Consider the following 17283-nt stretch of genomic DNA (forward strand, 5'->3'; position numbering starts at 1 on the left):
CTTTAGAATCAGTTTGTCAATTTCTACAAAGTTATTTGCCTGGATGTTGACTGGGATTGCACTGAATCTATAGATTGAGTTCGGAAGAAATGACATTTTGGGAATATTGAGTCTTTTTATCCACAAACATTGAGTATCTCTTCATTTATTTAGTCCTTTGATTTCATTCACACTTATGTAGTTTCCCTGAAATAAATCTAGTATATGATTTGTTAAATTTATGCCTAAATATTTTAGGGTGTTTGTATGAGTGGCATTGTGTTTATAATTTCAAATTCACTTTCATTGCTAGCATATAGCAAAATGACTAACTTCGGTCTAAAACCATATATCCTTCAACCTTGCTATAACTGTCATTAGTTTTAGTTTTTCTTTTTCTTTTTTTTTTTTTAAAGATTTTATTTATTTATTTGACAGAGAGATCACAAGTAGGCAGAGAGGCAGGCAGAGAGAGAGAGGAGGAACCAGGCTCCCCGCTGAGCGGAGAGCCCGATGCGGGGCTCGATCCCAGGACCCTGAGATCATGACCTGAGCCGAAGGCAGCGGCTTAACCCACTGAGCCACCCAGGCGCCCCTAGTTTTAGTTTTCCTTGTCAATTCTTTTGAATTTTCTACATGGGTGATTATATCATCTGTAAACAAAGACAGTTTTACTTCTTCCTTACCAAGATGTTTACCTTTTATTTTTCCTTTTCTTGAATTACTGCATATTCTAGTACATGGGGGGGGAACATCTCTGTCTACTTCCTAGTCCTAGAGGGAAAGCATATTCAACTCTTGATTCAAAAAAATGAAATTCATATTTCAAGGCCCTTGTCACTTCTCACTTATTCCAGAATTTTTCTCAGGAACCCATATTGATCTCTCCTCTTTAAATGTGAGAGAATTTAATGTTCATTCAATCTTCAACTATTTTCTGATGCTGATTTTGTCCCTTTGGCTAGAAATGAAAGTCCTCAGAGGCAGAAGCTCTGCCTCCTAATTGTGAAGCCTCACTGTGTTCCTTAAAATCTGGGAAAATAGTAGATACCCAAAAAACACATATTACTAGATCGATTTTATTTTATAATGACACATACATATGAGAGCAAATCGTGTGGTAGAAGACACACTGGTACTCTTTCTGAAACCATTACTGACTTAGTGAAGACACCTGCTTCTAGACTCAAAGTTGGATCACTGATGAAATGGGGGTAATGCTTTGGCAATTGTATCTTTTTCTATTTCCTTGTTCATGATCTCCTCTCTAATCAGGCCAAGGTTAGTGGTAGTATGGGTTGGAGTGGGAAGAGACTGGATTGTTCCGGATGGAATGCTAGAGAAAACTGGCTTAATGGAGAGATACTTTACTCAGTTGCTTTGGCATATCGAGAATCAAACCCTAATGTGTCAGATCATAGATTTCCTATGTGGTACAAAGAAGAGAGCTCTGTGGCCATGGTAGCTGGTCCATAATCCTTGTTGCTTTACTGTCAAAGGAGTCTACAATTCAGAAGTAAAAAGCCTATAGTCCATCCCTTTCAGCCTGTGATTGTTTGCAGGAGAAGACAAAGAGAAGTCATTTGATTTAGGTCCCAACTCTTTATTATACTTTACTTCCAGCACCCCAAGCAGATGGTGGTGACCTTCAGAAATACCTGAGTAGCATACAACCCCAAACAAACAAGGGTGAGGAACAGCCACATGCATCTGAGTTCAGAGGTAATATTAAAAATATTTAATAACCGGAATCATCTAGATCAATTGGAGTCTAGAAATGAAGTTGAGCTGTGTCCTGGAATTATCCTATGGGCTTTACCATCTTTAATGAGGTAAGGGCACCCCAGTAAAGAGTTGTTGTAATGGGGGATACTCCAATGACTTGAAACAGTGGCTATTAACCCACAAGCATGAATATATTGCAATATTTTAATCATGGGTATAGACATACTAATGAATGCTTGCTGAATATTAGCTGTAGCTATGCCCAATGTGGCCTCTGGGAGAGATGGCACAACAGAGTGGGTGGCAGTGAACTTGAGGCAGTGCTATTGGCTTCCATGGTCTCTGTCTCTTGTGCAGGATTCCAGAAGATCCTCCAGATCTCAATGAAAGAATGGAAAAATGCCTGGCACAGGCCTATGGTTGACATGAGGAGCCTCAGGATAGTTTTCAAGACTTGAAACAAGAGGCTGGAGTTGTGACATGCAGCAGAGGCACTCTTTTGAAAAGCCCAGAGCTGTGGGACCAGTGGTCACCAGTCCTGGTAGCAGAAGAGGCCAGTTATGCCAAGGCAGGGACCAAAGAAGAACAAGAAGATGAGTCTTACATCTGTCACCTTGAGTTCTCAGAAGCAACATTTGTCCCTTATTCTCCCAGAGTCCTTGAGAAAGAGAGGGGTGGGAAATGAGAAGAGGAAGTAGATGGTGGCCAAATCTGAAAGTCTGAGGTTCTAAAGCTATCAGTTAAGGCTTACCATAATGTGGCTGAACTTTAATAGACAATGTTTACTTAAGTAGACTGAATTTAATAGATTAAATTAAGAGTTGCCTTTGTTTGTTTGTTTTAGTCAGTAGAGCTTCGTGAAGAAGTCTAGATCAGTTTTAAGAAACAGATAAAATATAATTGTGTGTGCATGTGTGTGGTTATTTCCAAAGCTTTAATGTGAGTAAATTCGTAACCCTACTATGCAGACAGTGGGGGAGGAACAAATTCGCTAAAACATTAAAAAAAAATGTTTTAAAAAACCTGAACTAAGCAGGTGAATGCATCAGCATTTTGACGTTGGCAGTTTTTAATGTCAATACCTCTGGTGCGGCTTTCTTTTTCCAGACAGAAAAAAAGACCCCAAATCTGCCAGACTAATAATTATCTCCCTGACAATATGTAAGCTGAGAAACTGAAACTCAACACAGGAAGCTAGGTCTGTTCCTCCGCTGTAGACGTGAAAGCCCTTTTACATGAATTTTTTACTCATCCAAGGACATAAAAGAGACAATTCTCCAGAAGAACATAATTGCACACAATACTCATCCAAACCAATCTGCAAGTAGATAATGAGAACTCAAATAATGAGTACAATAAAGCACCATAGGCAGATCTTCAAAGCAAATCACACAGACTCTAAGCTGAGCCTTATTTCATGTAGAATGGTACAACATGGTAGACTAGGAAATGCTTTGTCTCACTAATGCAGCTAGGCTAAGAGAATTGCAGCTAGCACACCGCTAGTCCCTTAAAAGGAGGTGATGTAGCTTCTTCCCCAGGGGCCAGAGGAGAAACTAGAGCTTAGGGCTCAAAGCTGCTCTTTAAAGCTGAAATCCTAGTCATCTCAGCCGGTCTTGGCTAGGAATCAGGGGTTGCACAAAACCATGGCTGGAGGAGGAGAAGGCAGGGAGAGTCTACCCACAAAATAGCTAGAGGTTTTAGAGAGAGGGTAAAACCCTCATTTTGTAAACTGCCTACACTCTGAAGAATTCATGCTTCTGCTCCAGATTTTTGCTAAGAGAAAAAGATGGATCCGTTTGTGCCTGGTTTCTGGATGCTTCTTTTAAGGCAGTGATACTCACAGTGGGTAGCACTGGCATTTTCTGGGAACTTGAAAGGGATGCAGACTTTTGGGTATCACCCAGGCTGCCTGGAATCAGAATCTCTGGTGAGTGGACTCAGGAATTTGTTTTTAAGCCAAAGACCCCATTGGTTTTCATGCTCGCTATAGTTCTTAAATTTGTTTTAAGAAGAGCAATGATCTGGGACAAAGGAGTGGAGAGAGGTACTAGAAGGGGCCAGACTGATGAAGGGGTCTCCAGTTTTGGACCCACTTCTTCAACTGCTAAGCTGAAGAGGAGAGGGAGGGCATCAGAGCACCTAAGCTGGATCTATACGGAGGCCTCAGCCAGTTCTCTGCCGTTTGACGGAGTGGGACAGGGTGGGAACTTGCCCAAGACTACAACAACAGGAAGGCAATAGAGAGGAGGACTCAGACACAGTCTCTTGACTTCTCAGTCTGTGCTTCTTGCAGGGAAAGGAAGAGGCCTAGAGTCTGGGAATATCTCAGATGCTGTGGTAAAGGAATCAATTTACGCATGCTGTGTAATATGCTCACGTCTCTCTTCATTTATGAACAGCTTCTGGGAGATAATCTTCAGGTCTTCTTCTAACTGTAGAACTCTACGTATTCGAGACACAAAAACACTCAAATGCCTAAAGGTGCCAAAAGACAAACTTAACAGGCCAGGTGGAGACTATGAAAAATTAGGGGTACATGTCTTTGGTGAAGAGACACTGTCCTGGCTGTCAGGGCCCAGGAAAGGGGGTGTGGAACAGTCTCAAGGCCCTAGTTGCCTTCGATGGCCCCATAGCTATCCTTTATCTTGGTTTGCAATCCTGTGAAAGAAGAGAGTGCACACACATTACACTGCACCTGTGCAGTACGTTGGTTTAGTCCCCTCTCCCTCTGAGCACATCACAAGACAAGTGCAAGTCATTTATTGGGGAGATACATAAAACACTGGTAGTGAAGTAGGCAGGGAAGGCAGCCAGTCCCCAGCAATGTGGGAACCAGAGCTTACTCGTGACGAGGAAGTCCGGGAGATTGGGTAGAACATGTCTACCCAAGGGCAAGGCAGCTGGGGTGTTTATACCCCAGCTTCCATCAGGTGATCCTGGGCTGCCCCAAGGGAGGGTGAACGTTAATTCCCTGGAATTTCTAGCCTGGGTTCTGGACTGGGAGACCAGACCACAGAGGCTGGAGAAAGTTTCCAGGAAAAGAGCTGCTAGGGGTGGCACTGGGAGGGGGAGCGAGTTGAGGAAGTCTGGTGAAGATGCGGTAGCAACAGCATCGGCTTAAACGCCAGTCACCCTGAGCACACCACCGCCGGGACTGCCATGTGTGAAGGCAGGCACAGCATTGTCAGATACTTTGATTTTTTTTTTTTTTAAAGGAAGATGGGAATCTGAAATTTTCTGTGACATCTCCTGATTCTTAAATTGTGGCAATAAATTTTTAGTTAAAAAAAAGGGGGGGGGGACTATAAAAATCACTGTGTATGTCCCTTTTCAAAATAGGCACTGGGCTTAATAGGTCAGGGGTTTGAATTCCATTCTAGCTGGTGAATTTGGTAAAAGTTAAATCAATCCCTGTGAAGTGGCTCCTAAGTATCATATCTCAAATGTAAGCCTCAGGCCAAAAAACAATTGTTAATGAATTTATTCCACCCTTAAGTTCCAGGGTGGGGGGGATCACCCTTTTTGAGCTTCTGTGTTGGACCTGGTTTACTTTTGATGGTTTTACACAAATTATTTCATGCAATTCTTGCAACCACCTGTGATATGCTATTTATTTTCCCTTTCAAATCCAAATACCATATCCCCCCTGCTTAATACAAATTAGTGACTCATTAGCTATCATTTATATTGTAGACAAACAGTGAACAATTTACTCTGATCACAATTTCCCTTCTAGTCTTTTTTAGAGGCCAAAAAGGATGTATCCTTTTTTTTTTTTTTTTTTCTTTTTAAAGTAGGGTCCACCTCCAGCATGGAGCCCAGTGTTGGGCTCAAACTAACTCATGACCCTGAGATCGAGACTCAGATGCTTAACCACCGAAGTTACCCAGGCACCCCAGAGATTTATCCTTTGAAAAAAACTTAAGCAATTCACTGTCTCTTTTAGTTTTTTATTTTAAAATAACTGTAGATCCATAGGAAGTTGCAAAGCAATGTGTACCCAGTCCTTCCTAATGTTGGCATCTTGTAAAACTATAGTACAATATCAACACCAAGAAACTAATGTTGGTACATCCCATAGACATTGTTCAGGTTTATTCATTTGTACATGAACTCATTTATGTATGTAGTGTTTAAGTGTGTATATACTTTGCAATTGCAATTGTAGCCTTGAGTAACCAACAACACCGTAAAGGTACCCAATTGCCCCTTGGAACATATGGGTGTCTCAGTTGATTAAACATCCAACTCTCGATTTCAGCTCAGGTCATGATCTCAGGGTTGTAAGCCTCAGCCATGTATCTAGCTTTGCACTCAGTGGGGAGTCCACTTGAGATTCTCTCTCTCTTCTTCTGTCTCTCCCCTTGCTTTCACATGCTCTCTAAAATAAATAAATTAATTTAAAAAATGGTACTCAATTGTCCCATCACCATAAGACTCCTCGGGCTACCCCTTTACAGTCACCCTGCAGTCTTTCAGCCCTGCAACCACTAATCTTCCCTGCATTTCTGTAATTATGCTATTTCACAAATGTTATATAAATGGAAGTATGTGAAATGCATCTTTTTGAGATTGGCTTTTTCCCACTCAGCACAATTCCTTCATCTAAGTGCTTATTGTATCACTGGTTTCTTCTTCTTCTTCTTTGTTTTTGTTTTTGTTTTTGCCTGGTGTTCCATGGTATAAACACATCACAGTTTGTGTAACCACTAACCCTTGGAAGGACACTCAGGTAGTTTCTAGGTCCAAGCTATAATAAATGAAACTGCTACAAACATATATGTGCAAGTTTATGTGTGAAAATAAGTTTCCATGTTTCTGGAATATATGCCTAAGAAGGCAATTACTGGTCACATGCAATTTTTAGTTCTGAAAGGACTCATGTTTCGGAGAGGCTGTACTGTTCCACACTCCCACCAGTAGTGTGTGGATAAGTGGTATCATCGCTACTTTTCACTTTAGCCATTCGGATAGATGTGAAGTGATATCTGCTAGTTTTAATTTGTATTTCTCTAAGGGTTAATGATGCTGCACATCTCTCAACAACAAGAAAACTCATTATAGCTTGTGTGACAGATAACATTTTCCAGAAAAAGCCAGCAATATTATGCCCCAGCCCATGAGCTCCTTTGACGACAGGAGTCAATCCTCTTCCCACCGAGGAGGGTTTTAAATTCCCTCCTCCTGAACTGGAAGAACTGAAAGTACAGTGGATGTGGCGTTATGGGACTTCAAGGTTATGTCATAAACCTTGTTTTCTTAGGACCCTTGCTCTTGGAATCCAGCGTCCATGCTGAGAGGAAGGCCATACGGAGAGGTCACATCATGGGTGTTCTGGTTGACAGCTCAGCTGAGTACCCAGCCCCCAGCCAGCACGTGTAAGTGAGGAAGACTTCCAGATGCATCATCTAACTACAAGTCAGAGTGGTCCTGGCTAGCTGAGCCCAGCCAATCCTCAGAGCCATGTAAAAATCCTAAATGACTTTTGATTTAAGACCCCAAGTGTTGGAGTGATTCGTTACAATGACAATAAAAAAAATGAGGGTGCTTTCTCCAATGTAAAACTTCAGACTCTAATAAATTGGTACAAATAAATTAGTTCAAATCTTGAAGTGTTCACATTAGGTCTTCACTCGCATTCTCAAAAAAAAAAAAAAAAAAGTTTCCTTTCTCTATAGAAACTGAAGAAGCCCAATGGAATCAACATGGTATGTTGTTCTGAAATGTGAAAGAGCATACTCTGGGACACATACCTAAGACCCATAGGATCTACTCAACATGCTGCTTGCTCCCTCTTCTGGAACATTCTCAACCCTGACAGCCATAGGACCCACGCAGTCTCTGCTGTAGTATCACCACCTCAGAGGGGCCTTCTCTGATCCCATCCTCTATCACTTTCTACCATATTCTTACTCTGCTTAAATTAATTATGGAAAACTTAGTGCTTATCACCACCTGTCTAGAGTGATTTTGTGTATTTATCCCACCTCCATGCCCCAAATAAGCTTAATGTAAGTAGTGGTTTTGCTGTTTTTATCCTTAGGACCTACAACTGTCTCTGGAAAGCAGTAGACATTTAGGGAATATTTATGGAAGGAATGAGTGAACAAACCAGTAAGGCTAAAAGCATTCACCATGTGCCAGTCCTTGGGAGCTCTTTGCTGGGTACATGGAAATTCAAGAAGTGTGTGGAGCATAGGTTCTGCCCTTGAGAATGACACTGAATGATTTTAATAACCTGTGTATCGTGGGAAGGGGAGATCTTTGAGCTGATTAAACAATGAATTATCTTAGTCTCATGTCTGATATTGCCATCTGACATGTGCTTGTAGCAAGAAAGCTTTTGTCATCAATCTCTAGGAAGGGGAAAAGCCTGCTTGAAACCATTCTGCTTTTTTCTTTTTCTTTTTTTCCTGTAAGCATCAGTCCCCAGGACCCATTTGTGGATCAGTTCAGTGCTTTGTGAATTATGTTCCAAAGTCATGGAACCTTGTTTAAGTACTCTCTTGACTCAGGCCAGGGGAAGGTCCCAGACCTTTTCTCACAGCTCCCCCACACTTTAGGAAATTGTGCAACATGGCCACATATCCTTCCCCTTCCTATACCTACATCCCTTTGCAATGTGACTCTGCATCTTCTCTCATCAAGAGGTGGAATCCATCTTCCCATCCCTTGCATCTAGGCTTGGCTGTGCGACTCACTTTGGCCAAAATGGACATTAGCAAACAAGATATAAGGATAGGGTTCAAAAGTGTGCCATGGAGCTTGCCTCTCTTGCTGATCTGAGTAACCTTGCCATAGGCGCCATGGGAATAAGTCTGGGAGAATCTTCTGGGAGATGGGGGACCCATGACAAAGCTCTGGGCAAATGAATGAGACCATCAACAGAAGGCTGACCACAAATGCAAAAGTGAGCTCAGCTGATGGCCATGGAGTAGAGACAAGCTGTTCCAGGAGGACAGTCCAAATGCTGACTCACAGAACTGTGAGCAAATACGTGATTGTCCTTTTAAGCCACTGAGTGTAGAGTGGTTTGTTAGGTAGCAAGAACTGACTAATGCACCCTCCCATACCCTCTTTCTAAAAAAAAAAAAAAAAAATCAGCCTGAGTAATGCAAAAAGCAGGACTTAAACTACCCATTAAAAATAATCCCAAGTTTGCAAGTACATGTACAGGGAAATATGGGGAGAATGGGAAATGCATTAAGGGTGATCTTTATTTTGTCCTTTATACTTTTCTGAATTTCTTGCATTTTCCACAGTAGAATTGACAATCTCTTTAAAACAGAAAAAAAGCTGAAGTGTTGGGAAGAATTTCTTTTAGCTGCCCTCGGATTGTTCCTGGGCAGTTCTGCTGTGATGTGAACATTTCCCAGATGGCGGAGATTGCTGGGTTGTAAAGGACAGATGTACTAATGGGACAACTGGCTCCCTGCACGCCAGTGCCATTACCTGTGGTGGGAGTTTCTAGGAGATTAAAAGGGCCTAGATGATAAAAATCTATGCTTCAAAACTCTACCGTCTAACTAAGACTGCTTTGAAATGCCAACTCATTCTTTCCTTGGCTACTGTAGTCTATATTCTTTGTAGCCTGGTGTGGCTGATGAGTTTCCGCAGACTCCCTTGAGCTAGCTGTGGGGATGGGAAATGCAGCAGTCTGGGCCTAGGGATAAGTTGGGGTGACGGATATCTTTCGTTTGCCTTTCCAGATCTATTCTCCTCCCCTCTGACTCCTGGGACGCCAACCTGTGTTGACCCCACTGATAGCTTCTGATTGGGTTCGACCAATGGGAAGTACCAATAGGACACTGGAAGGAAAGAACTGAGGGAGTTCAGATATTGATCCTCCCAGCTCCCATCATACAGCTCCACTGTGGCCGTCTTCCACTGAAGATCAGAGTTCCTGCCAGGCATCCCTCTTCATATAATAATCTTTGTTTTCAAATTCCAGTAGCCAGGTCCTGGCCTCCCCTCCTCAGGCATGAGGCAGTAAGAGTGGCACACTATTCTAGAATGCCACATGAATCGTCATGTACTCCTCCTTCGGACTTGTCTACCTCTGCCCACACCTTTATTAAACTCTCCTCAAGCTGTCCACTGGAGTTTGCCTTCTCTTTCCTGCAGGAACTCTGAGAGATACTGCAGACATGCACAACTCCACAAAAAGGGTGGACAAAACCCCAGAAAATTCATCTCTTTTCCTCCAACAAAAATAAGAACATAGAAGAAAATGGAAAGAAATTTCCATAGTTTCTATCCCTTCCTACCCTCATTGTTAAAGTAGGAAGTCATCCATCAAATTCAGATCACAGATAATCCTGACTAATAGGATGACACAGAGGATGGTAATTTCCTTTTTGGTAAGCTTGCTGGGAAGGGCAGTGGGTGACTGTGACCAGGGAGATGAAAGGGCTCTTAGGGGGATAATGCCCATGACAGACAAAGTGGCAAGCTAAACTATGGAGAGGCCAAACAGGAAATCTTACCCGGCCATCACTTGTCAGGAGGATGGAGTCACTCTTTATGTCCCTGTGAATCACTCCTTGATTGTGAAGGTAGGAGAGAGCTCTTAGAACTGATAGACAGACGGTAGCTATCTGTTCTTCATTCATTCTGGAAAGGAAATAACATTTAAGGAGCAAAGACAGGTTTGAGAACATCTTTGAAATGATCAAGAGAGTCAGCTCCCTTGGGGTCTAGTGAACCAGTCTATGCTCTCTAGCCCATGTCTGGAAAATCTACAGGCAAGCACAAAGAAGTCTTGGAATCTGACTCCTAGAACCTAAGGTTTGGCAGTGAGGATGACAGAGGCCAAATATAAGCCAAAGGAAATGGTTTATTTGCTGGCTTTTGGGTCATTAATGCAAATGTACTTCCTTAGACTCTCATGGGTAATTTCTTAGGTATTGATAAACCTCCAGGGTTCTACAGAGAGACTACACTGCATAGAGCCAAGGTTCCAAGTATGCCTGATAGCTGAGCTTGAGCAAGGCTTTTTAACTTCCTCAGGTCTATTTTCTCCTCATCTTGGAAATGAAGACACCAACAGTTCCCTTTAAAGCTGGACTTGGACAACATGGTCTTTGGATCACTAAGATCCCTTGCCTCCAGGAGCTGAAGATTCCTGTTGCCCTAGGTCCATTAAGAAGGAAACTTAATGGTCCATTAAGAAGGAAACTTAGTAACTAAGTCTACTTAGTTACTAATAACTAAGTTACTAATAAATAAGCATGACTGGATGATTCTTGGAGAAACTGACCTTAGGAATGAGAAAGGAAAGCACAGTGTTGGATATGTGCTCCCACATTTCACGGCTGCACCCTTCTGAAGAAGGGTTCTGGCTTCAGAAGAGACTGAGGTCAAGTGACCTGCCCAAGTTAACCAGTTAAGAAAGTGACCAGATTATGAATGCAGCTCCACCTCTTCTTGAGTTCAGACCCATGCTTTTCCAATGTCCCCACTATATCATATGCAACTCATATGAATGGATTTTCAGCCATGAAGAACCTATGTGGGAAGAATTACTTGGACATCAGTACCATCAAAATAAGCCCCAGAGGCCTAACTCATCTGGGTATAAAACTTCCCTCTCACAGAAACAGTGTGAGGCTCAAGGCAGATAGCAAATGTGAAAGAGCTCCTAAAACAGTCATGCTAACAGAGGAGACTGTCAGGAGGGACAGAGGGTGTAACTGAGGAGAGTCCAAATTCAAGGACAGCCTTGGAAAATCACCCCAGGGAACTCATAACTCAACAGGACAAGGAAATGGATGGCCCTGAATATGTGTCAGTCTTATTGATGCCAGCAAACTATGTCTGAGTAAAATTAAGAGTCCAAAGTAAAATCCAAGGAGGTGGCCAATTAGGAGGTCAAAGGTGTAAAGAGAATGGGTACCCTTTCTCTTCAAAGACGCTTCTTCCAGCAATGCCTCATTCTCCTACTACGGCAGGCAAGAAGAAAATGTTCCTGTCTGAGAGACTTCTGTGCTCTTGGTTTTGTGTGAATGGGTTGGTCATTGTGCTGGACTGTGAAAAAAATGGCTAATGTCTGCCCACCATAGAACCCTCGGAGACTTAGAGCATCATCAGCAGGGATGAGCTCAAATATACTTTAAAAATAATTCAGAAGCAGGAATCACTTTTTTCAATGAAATTGATTTTTCTAGGATTTCATGGGATTCCAGTTATTTGAAGCAGACATTAAGATAGTTTACAGGTCAGCAACAAAAGTTAATGGAATCTGAGCCCCTATCAGTGACTAAAAAAATCACCTTTAATTGGCATATGTGACAAGTAGTACTGATTCTGAATTCAGTGGCTTTGAAATGCATAAGACCCACTGTAGAAAGACAGCGCTTTCCTACTTCTGCAGAGAGGAAGCCTGAATTGGGATTAAAGATGTCTCAGTACTAGAATCAAATCCAAACTCAAATCCTGGCTCTGTTTCTTAGAGGTTACAGGAGTTAATGTTTGAAGTGTTCGGCACTTTCCCTGGCCTTCTAGAACCCTCTGTTCCTGGAAATCAGTAGGATATAATTAAACAAGATGCTAGGTAGGGCTAAAACATTGGTAATCATAGGAAATGCCTGAGTACCTGGCTACCTTGTGTATGGTCAGTCCGGGTAGAGCCCGAGATTCTGCATTGCTAACAAGCTTCTAGGTGATGCTGATACTGCTATTCTCCAGACCACACTTTGAGTAGCAAGGGGTTATTTTATTAATCAATCAATCATTCAGTAAAGCCTTTATTGAATATCTACTATAGGAAAATCTCTCCAAATAACTCAAGAATTAAATTCTAAACTTAAGATTCAAAGGATTTCAAGTTCTAAATATTCAAGAGTTCCTTGACATACAACTTCTCTCCACTCCCTGGAGCTCTCTGCCTTCAACAGGAAATTATTGACAAAACTGGATGGAGAGGATTAGAGAACACAATGGATTCCAGAGAGGCTAGCTCTTAAGTGGATCCCACTGACACACAATAAAAACTGAAAAAAACCGTGACAAAAAGGAGAGCTCTGGAGAGACATGTGTAGTTATCTGAAGTTTTTGGGGGCAGGAAAAAAAAATCCTCTCCTCTGGATATATTTTTATTAATTGCTTTAGATGCAAGTCACATTTGTCTTAAGCTTAGGTTTCTTCAGTATATTTGTTCCTATAAGTTAAGATGATCTTATGCACTTTGGGGAGGGTTGGGTCCTATGGGTTTACCAACAGGGATCTGCCATCTGAAATTTTGGTGATAAACCTTCAGTGTCTTCCCTTATGTTCTTTTGTTTTTAGGTGGTCTACTGAGACTGAGAGCTGTAGAAGGTCATGATTGAAACACCGCCTGATTTTAGGGAGAAACAACATATTCTATCCCTCACAGTGTCCCTCAATACCTTCTTGCTACCTTGCTTCCCCCCCATTTTTCACCTAGATTCACTTACAGTTTAGGCACCATTTCGGTGATATGAGCTAACATCTTGTGCCTTTCCTTCTTGACAATCATCTCTTATCCCTTTGGAGCATTATTTACTACCAAGAGCAAATTTATAAAGTTTCCCAAATGTAACGTTTGTTTGTTTTTTAATATGTCTGTTCCTTAGAACCTCGCTTCTCCATTGTGGTCCATGAACATGGAGGATTGGCATCATCTGGGAGCTTGTTAGAGTAGAATCTCATGCCCTCTTCTATTGAATCAGGATCTGCATTTTACTAAGACCCACAGGTCATTTGTATGCATATTAAAACCTGAAGAACACTGTCTTAGCACATATTTTGTCTGCCTTCAATGCCCATTTCCTCCCACTTGCTTTCTTAGAAAACTCCTATGCAACTCTCAAAACTCATCTTGGTTAACCCCTTACATTGGAAATCTTTCTTTATTTTCCCTGTTAGAGATACTCAGGTATTCTTTGCTACTTCAATATATCTTTCTACTACTGCTCAAATATTATAATATATTTATTTCTAACTTGTGACATCCTTGAAGGAATATATTTGAGACTTTAATTGTTTGTATTTTTTGTGTCCCCAGCACCCAGAAAAGAGCCTGGCACATAAAAGGTGATCAAAACACACTGAATTCAATGACCACAACTGACACATCAGGGAAGCAAGTAGCAGAGGTAATAATGATAATTAACCATTGTTACTTGCAAGACTATTTAAAAACAGAATCAAAGAATTTCAATTATGTAGGTTTCTTATTATAACATAAAACTTTGACTCATCTTCCATCTGCCTCTTCCCCACTCAGGTACCCTTGGTGGTATTACTACAGAGCAATAGCATAGCAACTCAGAATAAAATTCAGTTTTAGCAAAATACCTAAGAATGGGAAATTCTGTTGTTTGGCACCACAAGTCCTTTGTCATCAGTTTGCTGACTTAAAATCATTAGGTGTTAATGAACTTCTGGAGGACAAGGAGAATGTTAACTGAATGAATGAACTAAACATATGTGATATTACAATAGGCATTTAGGGAATTTAAAGAAAAAGGGTCGTCATACTCCCTGACTTCAAAGAGCTTCCAATTTATAAAGAGTTTGTAAAAATAGTCGTTGAGGGCTTACCCTGCATAAGAAATAATAAGCATTTGGAATTATTTGTCTGGAGAATGAAGAGACATACCTGGTATGAGTGACAATGTCTGTCAAGGCACCGCCTTCTAGAAATTCCATGACCACCCAGAGCTCATCGCCGACAAGGTAGCTGTTGTACATGTCAACCACGTTGTCATGGTGGTAATCCCGCATTATCACAACCTGGGCAAATGGAAAGATGCTTTTTGACTTGTGATGGTGAGATTTGGCTTTCTGTTCTCTTATGGCCCCAACTGTGCTGTGAGTATAACTGATTAAGAAATATTGATGGGGGGATTTATTCAGGAGTCTACAATAGACAAAAAGACAGGATTGAGGGTAGCTAGCAATAATGAAAGGAACCAGTTAGTCAATTTAGAGAAAATGATAGTGCAATCAGACGCTAGGTTTGGGGATAATGAAAGTGAAAACAGGGAGAACCCTGGCAAGGTTTGTACTTACAAGAGGGAGTTTTGTTGACTGTTTGCATTGGGGGGGAGGGTATGACAGATATTCCTAAGGGTCTCCTTTAGAATGCACTGTTCATACTCTACCATTGTTTAACCTGGCAAAAGTCACCAACTCTAAATGGCAAATGAAGAGTAGGTCTTCACAAGTGAATGAAATGAACAGCAGGAGTAGGGACACGTGAGGCTAACTTAACATCTTGGGAGGAGGTCTGGGCTGAGTGTGAGAGAGGTTTGGGCTGAATACAAAGGACAGGTCTTGAAGGTAAAAGCAAACATGACTCAGGCATATACAAGGTTAACTTGAACTTACCAGAGAGAGCTTTCAAGAATTATTGACCCGCGGCTGCTTCTGGTGACATTTTCAGATTTAATGTTAATTAATAAATTACAAAATTATCTACATTATGTTGTCCTGGCTGTTCTGGCACTATGATTTGGAAATAAGTTCCAGAAATCGGTGTCGTGGAAGTGACAAGCTGAAGCCCACTCACCTGGGGCTCTCTCTGTGATGTGGAACACAATGAGAAAATGAACACCCATGGGGGTTGAAGCCATATGTGGCTTCATGTGAGCCTCCATAGAAGAGGAATCCAAAGTCATTCTTGATTGCATTTTTATAATGTCTTTTAGGATATGTGTGTGGTCCATCCTTTGCTAGAGACTGACATATTATCTAACATTGGAATCCTGACTTGCTATCTTTAAGACCTAGATTTTCCATCCACGGAAGCTCATCTCTCTTCCCTAAAGGTTCATAAAATCAATAGAGGAATATTACTCCAAAATATTTTATGTCCCTAGACACAGGTATTCATGTTTTTCCTCCTATGTGCATTTTGGAACTTTCAAGTAATAAGTGTAAAAGGCAAATGAACTGGAAAAATATGTTCAACAAACACATAGAAAAGGGTTAATTCCTTAATATATCAAGAGCTCTCACTTATCAATAAGACAAATGTTACCACCCTAATTGGAAAGCATGCAAATGACATAGGGTTTAATAAACAAAAATGGTCTAAAAACATATACAAGTAATTTCACCCTCACTAGTAATAATAGCGTTAATTAGAGCAGGAAGATTTACTCATGTCTATCAGATTAACAGAGATAATTTGACAAGTATCCAGTGCTAGGGAGAATGAGATAGGACCATCAGTGAGGGTCCTCATTGTTAAGAACTTTCTGGAAGTTGGTATTGTATATTACTTTCTCTAAAGAGAAAAAAATACAGAAAGGAAATCCGGAAATATTAATGTGGGCTATTTCTTGGTTGTGAAATTATGGGACATTTTCTGTATTTTCGCTATTCTCCACAGGAAGAATTCATTATTGCATGTATCTTAAAGTTCCGAAAGAGTGGTAATCCACTGGTAAACTAACCTCTGTTTACTGAGATTTAGGGAAAAAAAATGGCTAGAAAGGGCAAACATGGTATCACAAACATGTATATACACCCATGTGGATAGTGTAACATGAGTCTTTGGAATCTGCTAGAATTCAAATCCCAGCTATGCCATTGACCTGCTGTGTGACCCTGGGCTAGCCACTTCACCTATCTGAGTCCAAATTTCATCGTGGCCATGGCGGTACCATCTTTCTGTCTCACAGGTTGGTTGTTTGAATCAAGCCAAGGTCATGGTGGCTGATCCACATGAAGCACTTTAGAGAACCATACCCGCAGAGACAAAGACCAGAAGAAAGGATTATGGGAGTGTGATCTTTGTATTTATATTTTCAGTGCTTTCTGAGGTAATATTTTTGAAATGGGAAGTAAATGTTAAATAGGAGAGAAAGAGTGATCCGAACACACCAACTACCTCATTAAAAAGCAGTTCTCGCCTCTGTTGCTTCCGGAGGTCCATCTTCTTCACGGCGACTTGTTTCCCTGTATGTTTCTCGGTTGCAATGCACACGATGCCGGTTGACCCTTCTCCGATCTTGATAAAGTTGTCCAAATATTCCCTGGGGTCTCCTGGGCTTACCACCAGCTGTAGAGCAGCCCGAAACTGTTCGTGGGACACCCTGGAGGGCTGCTGGTCTGAAGAGGAGCCCCAGCTGGGCGGGGGGTAGGTGCTGGATGAGATACTCAGGGAGCTCAGGTAAGAAGCCGTGGAGATGTACTGGGAACTGGTCTGCAGGGAGGGGTGGTGGTACAGGGTGGCCTTGTGGTACCCAGATGGGTACTGGTGGCTGCTTGAGGAATAGCCTGCTTTGCTTTGACTTTGAGGTAGTTTGGCGGGGCCCCTGGGGTAGGTGTCAGACCCTGACAGCGGAGGGCTGAGGACCATCTGTGCTCGATCGTAATCCACCTGGGAAGACAGACACAGATGGAGAGGATTCACATGCTAGATCTGAATGCCGCAGTGAGCCAAGCCACAGCTGGCCCGACTGAAGAGCACCGTACACGAGATGGTTGTGGGTGATGCTTGCCTTGTGAGGACCAAGCTTGCTCTTGCTTCTAGACCCTTTACCTACCCTACAACCTGCCCATCCAACCGCTCTTTTCTCCTTTCCCTACAAAAAATCCAGAAGC

The 17283-nt window shown here is 41.8% G+C and overlaps 1 protein-coding gene across 3 annotated transcripts in view; it reads right to left on the minus strand.

Moving 5' to 3' along the window:
- PAK5 (p21 (RAC1) activated kinase 5) overlaps positions 1–17283 on the minus strand; it is a 295578-nt gene that overhangs the window by 8154 nt on the left and 270141 nt on the right. For all 3 annotated transcript variants that reach the window (XM_059134013.1, XM_059134011.1, XM_059134012.1), the window contains 3 exons: positions 16568–17059; positions 14330–14463; positions 10194–10320 (listed from right to left, as the gene is read on the minus strand). In XM_059134013.1, the coding sequence (XP_058989996.1) occupies positions 10194–10320; positions 14330–14463; positions 16568–17059 (753 nt within the window). The remainder of the gene's footprint in view (positions 1–10193; positions 10321–14329; positions 14464–16567; positions 17060–17283) is intronic.

The sequence above is a fragment of the Mustela lutreola genome, chromosome 9 (genome assembly GCF_030435805.1).
Source record: "Mustela lutreola isolate mMusLut2 chromosome 9, mMusLut2.pri, whole genome shotgun sequence".
NCBI lineage: Eukaryota > Metazoa > Chordata > Mammalia > Carnivora > Mustelidae > Mustela > Mustela lutreola.